At 32.9% G+C, this 7985-nt stretch overlaps 1 protein-coding gene across 1 annotated transcript in view; it reads right to left on the reverse strand.

Moving 5' to 3' along the window:
- Nucleotides 1–648: 648 nt before the first annotated feature.
- Nucleotides 649–7985, reverse strand: part of LOTGIDRAFT_107662 (hypothetical protein) — a gene marked incomplete at both ends in the record, with an annotated part of 19339 nt that continues 12002 nt past the window's right edge. The window contains 5 exons of the mRNA XM_009065576.1: nt 649–713; nt 2724–2769; nt 3874–3984; nt 5409–5530; nt 5661–5802. Coding sequence (XP_009063824.1) covers nt 649–713; nt 2724–2769; nt 3874–3984; nt 5409–5530; nt 5661–5802 — 486 coding nt within the window. The remainder of the gene's footprint in view (nt 714–2723; nt 2770–3873; nt 3985–5408; nt 5531–5660; nt 5803–7985) is intronic.

Consider the following 7985-nt stretch of genomic DNA (forward strand, 5'->3'; position numbering starts at 1 on the left):
ATTGTTAAAGAAAATGGAGGAGTGAGATTGGGAAATGAATTGGGAAATGTAAACTTCACTCTTTCCACATGTGTCATTTCCTATTAATCCAATTCCCCTAAAACAATCTTACTACTAATAGCTTGTGTACATGTATTAATTCACACCAAGAGGTGCATAATAATCTTTGCATGATAATACACTCTTACTTTTTAAACCCCTTTTTGTTTGGCCATTTTTTTTACCAAAGGTACTTTAGTCTCAGAGACAAGAATTTTTTAGCTTAGCCAATCAGTAATAGTGTTCACAGCTCACCGGCGAAATTTGAGCCATTCAAATTTTCCATGTGGAAAAGGAGGATGTAAAACTCATTTCATTTCATTTCAAATCCATGTGTGTCTAGAATTATCAGCGTTCAAAAGTTAAAAAGAGACAAGTTTCTTGAGACACTGCCATACATAGAAATACAATTATAGAAAATGGAAAAGAAATTCCTAGTATGAGATATTTTTGAAGGAATTATGCGATTTTAGTATATTTCCAGTACTTCTGAAGATTATTTACATATATTCAAAATATCCTCCTAAAATGGCGAACCTGTCCGTTTTGACAACTGGTGGTAGACCCATGACAATAAATTCTTTCATTTTTTTAATGTAATGAATTAACTTACTTTTCTTGAGCAGATTTATCCATAAAAAACTCAAACACATTATTCATTATAACAACATCGGCTGAAAAAGGTTGTAAAATTTAAAGTTTAATATCAAATTAAAGAATTGGTGCTGGAGCCTAGATTTTGTACTCAGAAAATTTGAGGAACTTAATTCCCAGAGAACCCATATGTGACAATTTTGAGGTGGCAAAAACGTATCAAAACTGAACTGAAAAAAGTTTTGCTGGGGTTTAATTCTCACTTGCTGGGGCCCAACCCCCATCGGCCCACCCTAACGACGGGGCTGGATCCTACATTGATTTATCTCAGCATCCTGTCTTTTCACCATTTCAAATAAATTTTCTTCTTCTATACAACTCCACCTGATATCTACGTGGAATAGCTCAGTCTGTAACAAGTTGGACTTTTGACTGCTAAGCAAACACGTGCTGTGAGTTGAGCCCTTGTTGAAGTTATAAGATTTCTGATACAGTAGGTAAAAAATTTATACAAAAAGAGTAAATGTGGCTACTTTCGGGACTAATCCTATTATCAAGCCAAAAAAAAAAAAAAAATCAAAAGCATGCGAGAAAGGTGCTATCTCTTTGAAGAACACTAATCTGAGAAAAAATGGCACATTCAGCTTAGTTAGATGAACAAGAAAATATTTTTCAAGGGAGATAATAAACTAACAAGTGGTTGTCTAGCAAGATACGCCCACTTTCCTGATACATCTTTAGTATATCAAGGGCGGTCACCTATCTGTGTCAAATCATACCAAAAATCTAATTTGTGCAAGATATTGTTGACTAAACAAACACACATCATTTAATAAAATTCTGACATAAACTGTCACCTCTATCGTTAACAAATTTTGATGCGTTCTTACTAAGTCATGGGCAATGACTCCAATTCTGTTGATCGAAAATTTGTCAAATTTAATCTTGACTAAGATCATTCTCATCATTATAAATGATCATACTAAATATCATTTAAATCAGATAAAAACTGTACTCTCTATTGTGTTCACAACCAAATTTTGACGCATTTTTCATAAGTCAAGGGCAATAACTCAAAAACCGTTCATCGAAAGATAGCCAACTCCAAACTTGACCAAGATCTCATCATTATAAATATTCACACCAAATTTCATTTAAATTGGATGAAAACTATATTCTCTAATGTGTTCACAAACAAATTTTGACATGTTTTTCATAAGTCAAGGGCAGAAAGATCGAAAGATCATCAAATTCGAATTTGTCCATAATCTCATCATTATAAATATTCACATCAAATTTCATTGAAATTAAATGAAAACTGTAGTCTCTATTATATTCACGACCAAATTTTGACGCGTTTTTCATAAGTCAAGGGCAATAACTCAAAAACCGTTCATCGAAAGATAGCCAAATTCAAACCTGTCCAAGATCTCATCATTATAGATACTCACACCAAATTTCATTTAAATTGGATGAAAACTGTATTCTCTATTGTGTTCACAAACAAATTTTGACATGTTTTTCATCAGTCAAGGGCAATAACTCAAAAACCGTTCATCGAAAGATCATCAAATTCGAACTTGTCCATAATCTCATCATTATAAATATTCACATCAAATTTCATTGAAATCAGATGAAAACTGTTGTCTCTATTGCGTTCACAAGCCAATTGTGGACAGAAGGACGGACGGGGGCGACGACAAGATACGACCACATTATAATGTGGGCGTATAAAAAGATATAGGTCACAGATACATAAAAGAATAACAAGAAATGAGATGAAAGAGTCTAAAAATTTAGACAGAAACTAGAAAGGGTACATGAGTGCTATATATAATTTAATGATGACGTAAAGTAAGGACATATAGCATATGTGTGCGGACACCAGCTGATCAACTCTGGTAAGCCCAATAAAAATCAACCACTAACGAAACCACTGATGATAAGGAATAACTGGTCGCACAACCAACCTTCATCCCTACTATGTATTGGTTATTCAAAATAGCCAAATAACAGTAATTTTACTGAGAAATTGCTGATTCTGTGTGAAGTGGTAATTATAATACGTGATAAACAAATAATTTACTCACCAGCTTTCAGGATGTCACCTTTATTGATAATATCATCATTGAAAACCTGAATTGGTAAAAAAAATAGATAACAGATCTAAAGTCTCATTCATTATAATTAATTTCGTAACCTGTAGTCAAAACTATAGTCTCTCTTGTGTTCACAAGTCATATATCGACAATGAGCAAATATCCAACTCATCTGATATTCATACCAAGTTTCAACAAATTCAGATCAAATTGTGGCATAACAAAGATAGATTTGAAAAGAGGGCAATTTTCACTGCTATATGGGTTTTTTTTAGAGAGAAGTTCAAATGTTAAGTTGCTATGCAACCTATGTAGGCCTGTATGGATTTCAAAGACATTTTAAAAAAGATGATTAGAATTCAAGGAAGTAGATAGTAGATTTGGAGCAAGTTTAAAGAAAACTTGGTAACTGACATTATCTTCATGCATTTTTTGATATATTTCAAGGATACATGTCCAATGTCTACTTTCTACAAATTCTACTTTTTGCTCATACAAGTCCCACGTTTTGTTTTAACAAGTATAAAATGGACAATAGGATCAAAATGGAGTATCAAAATAGAGCTTGCCAGACAAGGTAATCATATGCCCATACAGCAGCTTTGTTAAAAATTTGGATACAGTAAAAGCAATAATTGACAATAACTCAAGTTAAGAGCAATAACTTCAAAATAGTTTAAAGAAGAAATCATCAAATTCAAAATGTCAATAATCATACCAGGTTTGATTTGAATTGCTCATAACCTTTAGCATCTATTTTGATTTGATGCTTTTTAATTAAGTAAAAGGTGATAACTCAAAATAGTTACGTGCCAATTCATCAAATTTTATTTTTTGTAACATTTTATTAGTTTCAGTGATCATACCTCAAACTCAAGGCCAATGAGTCCGAAATAGCTAAAAAAAAAAAAAAATTGTCTGAATTGAAATTTTCCGACATCATATAAATTTCACTTATGACTCATGACACAGAGTTTCATCAAAATGGATTGAAAACAGAAGCTTATTTTGTGCTCAAAATACTAACAGAACTAATTCAAGAGAAATAACTAAAAAAAAAACTGATCGCACCAAATTTCATTAAAACCTGTTGAAACGTGTGGCTCATAAAAAATTTCTTGTTGGTGTATAAAGACATTACCTGAATCCGCTCAGACATATTATATTTTTCTAAAAACTTCTGTTGAATGTCAAAAAATGTTTTATCGATTTCCACACCAAATATCTTGTAGCATGAACTATATAGAAATGCCTAAAAAATATATTAATCTTGTCAATGTTTCCTGTATAAAGTATAATACATTCAAAATGTTATTAACAACAATGTATTGTCTATTGGTATACTTTGTTACTGTGTGATTATCTTTTGATCCTACAATCTTTTCCTTGGGCTGGTAATGCATAATACATTTTATCAAACCACAGTTCTGTACTTGGGTTTATAACACAAATTTATACAATGATATGAACTTGAAGCAATGGTTAATAATAATGTAAATTAGGTCATGTATTCATGCACAATATAAACAGAACAACTTGTTATTCTTTGATGTTGACAAATCAGGTAAGATTGAAGGTAAAGGGCATGACATTGTTCCAAATAGCCTAGCTATGATTAAAAGATTCAATTTAGTTATCACATTAATGTGTTTATTTTATCTATTTGTTACAGACAAGCTGAATGGTACAGAAAGGTGAACCTCAAAATTAAGGCCCCATATAGAAAAAGTTTAAGGAATTTAAGGAAATTATGAGTTTCTTTATGTTTTTTGATATATAGAATCTTTCACTTGTGTGTAGGTATTATAAAATTTATGAAATGAGTTGTTGGATTCTAGATGTATAACTTATCTATGGAAGGAAGTTTATATTTATGACAATTAGTCCTATTCTATTCACATTTTATCTGTAATATTATTTGAAATTTCTAAATTATAGCTTTAGGTACTATTTAGAAGTGTCACACAGAAGCCATACTGATTCGATGTTGCAGCGTTATATAAGATGATTCTTTTTTTTATTCATAATTGTTTATAATCCAATTGCTCTTGTAATATTACATGTTTTTAAGCATGAAGTTTGTATTTGGTACTACTGGGAATTAGAAATTTATAAAGAGACTCAACATTTTCTTTTTCTGTTAATAAAAATCATTTAATTGCAAAATTTGCTGCAATAATATCATTTCACTAATGGATGAAGCCTCATCTTTCTGTTAATCAACTGTATTGATATCGAACCCATATATTAGTTAATCTATAATTTAGATTATGGTGTGTACAGCCAGAACGGTTTCGTTAAGGTTGAACTCTTCAGGGGAAGCTAAGCATGAGAGAATTCTTGACCTTTATTTATGCTACAATAATTGCAAAGTTGAATAAAAATAGATGCTAAGGTGGGAATAGCCTGCCTCTTTGCTAATACCAGCCATGTTGGTCCAACATGCAGCAATATTTGTTTTACATTTCCTTGCGGTTGATGATGGGTACTTACCTGGTACTTTCAAAAATTGAAATATATGCATTATATATTCTGAATATAAAAATGTGAATTTGGGTCTAAAAAACCACTTCGTTCTCTTGTTTTCTTCTCTTTTTTATAAAAAAATACTAAAGTGATAACAATATTTTTGTTAAAACTTTAAAATAAAATAAAGAAACATATTATAATACTTACACCATACAACAAAGCACCTGTTCTTGATCCAACATCTAAAATAGTTTTATTCCTTAAATCTGGTAATACATACTCAAATATATACTTAATTTGTTTGACAGACATTGAATTAGTTATAAAATCTGAAATATACAGATAAAATTTTATAAGACATAAATTAGTTAAAAAAACTGAAATATACAAATATAATCTGCTAGATATACATTGAATTAGTTATAAAATCTCATATTTACATTCTATATATATATTTACCTAAAGGTTTTACCTGTTTAGAACCACAATTTACACAATATTTTTTACTTATTTTTCCCTCCTCTTCTAATTCATCAATTTCTTCATCATCATATAGAAAAGCATCAATGTGTATTGTTGTTTTTGGATCACAATCGGCATTCTAAAAGAAATAATTAAAGTATACAGTACTTCCCCCAGTGTGCCAGAATCTTAACATAACAAATGACAATTTGTCCAGTTTAATTCAATTCTTGGCGTCTGTACAGATATGTATGTACGTAATGATAATATTTCATAATTTACCATGTTTTGTTTTTTATGAATTGCCCAGGACTAATTCAAAAGGTGACATATTTGATCTATAAAAATCACAGAGGCTTCAGTGTTTAACCAATTTGTATGTTGATGAGACTTTGTTTGAATTTGATGATAATTTGATTTGAGGTATCAACTGAAAGTAACTGACAGTAAATTGATGATATTATAACAAAGAGAGAAGTGGGGGTGTCCAAGATTAGATTTTGTCATTGATTTTATCTGGTTGGAAAGTTTTCAATCTGATAATCCAATGGAGTTCAATGCAGTGTCTATTGGCTGTGGATTGTGATAGGTCTGGGTTGGTGCCAAGTTGTTTGATTATTTGGTAGGTAAATGGAAGTGAAAGGCGACTGGTGTTTCTCTCTTATGATAGATATCAGCAAAGTGTTCTTTCAGCCTAATGCGAGGTTTAGATAGAAGCTGATGTGAGGAGATCTATAAGAGAAGGGTTTCGTCCATATGCTGTAAGGCAGGGTAGCGGGAATAGAAGCTATTGGATCTCGAAAGGATGTGCCAGTTTTCTTTATTAAGGATCTAGCTGATGTGGACTGTGGGGGATTGTAGTGTATTACAAAAACTGGGCGTGAGTGGCCCTTTGGTATTTTTTGCTTATTGATGCTCGAGGAGAAGCTATATTGGCAATCTACAAAAGCCCTCTCTGCAAATCTCAAGCCCATTAGAGTACACTAAGGACAACTCGGTAGAACAACCCGCTACTGCTACATGTTCCATGGACACCATCCTGGCCACAGAGGAAGCAGATGAACAACCAACCCCTGGATCTCTCTTCCCGCTACAAACTTATATACTGCCTGTCTGAGCTAGATCACCTTTAACAAAGAGCGACTGCACTCCTTTTGTACAGCCTCAAACTAATGGAGATTAACCTATTACAGCTCAACACCAACCAGACACAGCTCAATCAACATCTGAACCTCTTCACAATCCATTTGGATGTGTCAGCTAATGGGCTATAATCGGACATTTCGGCTCAAGCTATCAAGAGTTTCGTCGTCAGGGAATGCAACCATTGGAAAACCTGTCTCGATGCACGGATGGATTCAAAAACCGAAATTGCGATTTTGATTTATTTAACAAATTCAAACTTTTTGTTGATACCTTTAATTCAAATAATAATGCTTGCTCGAATTAACGTTCTGAATTTTATATCACTGACTCTGTCTTTAATCTCTCCGACTACACACCCAGTCAGTTGGAGTTGCTAGTGCTGAACAAAGGTCTTACATTTAGTCCTACTACCAGACACACTGACCTAGGGTCGCTTGCATACAACCTTAAGGGTCTCATCCAAAAATGTGCCCAACCCATTTCTTCAAGGACTCCCCAATGCAGGGGTCCCTTGATTTCCCTGAGACCCTGGCAAGGAAATTCGCCCCTCTTAGCAATTGGACGTCACCAGCTAGGCCTAGACTTTTGCCTAGAAGGCTTCATCCGAAAAGTGTATATTTGACACCAATTTCAAACCATGTGCCCTCAAATTAATTCATATTTTACGCTCCAACTGGCTCCTACTATCGGCATTCGCCAGCTGTAGAACTATCTTTCCTGATCCACCCTTGGACGGCTACAGACGAAATCTTACTCTTGGGGACCTTATAAGATACGAAGAAGCAGAATCGTTTGGTATCAAACGTGTATTTTTAGCACACCTCCAAAAAGATTCAAAATATAAAAGAGTCAAACATGACGTTAATGTGTATCAGCTGCTTGAAGACGTTCGTAAGACCTCACGTTAATGTACACTAATTTCTCAACGTCTTCCAGGGCCTCAGAAATTGGCGCAAAATATGAATGAATTGAAATTATTTTTAGAATTATTGTCTTTCATAAATTATTAAGAAATTAAACTGTAGTGTCACTTCACTGAAATATTATTAATAAATGTATCACATTGGAAGTCATTTTAACCACTTTCTGATTTCTTTAGTACATGTGTCTTGTATCTTCGCTCTTGTCTGTTGTGTCCAAAATTAGTTGAATCTGATGCATAATCTCCAACAGAAA

Source organism: Lottia gigantea (assembly GCF_000327385.1).
Source record: "Lottia gigantea unplaced genomic scaffold LOTGIsca_7, whole genome shotgun sequence".
NCBI classification, from domain to species: domain Eukaryota; kingdom Metazoa; phylum Mollusca; class Gastropoda; family Lottiidae; genus Lottia; species Lottia gigantea.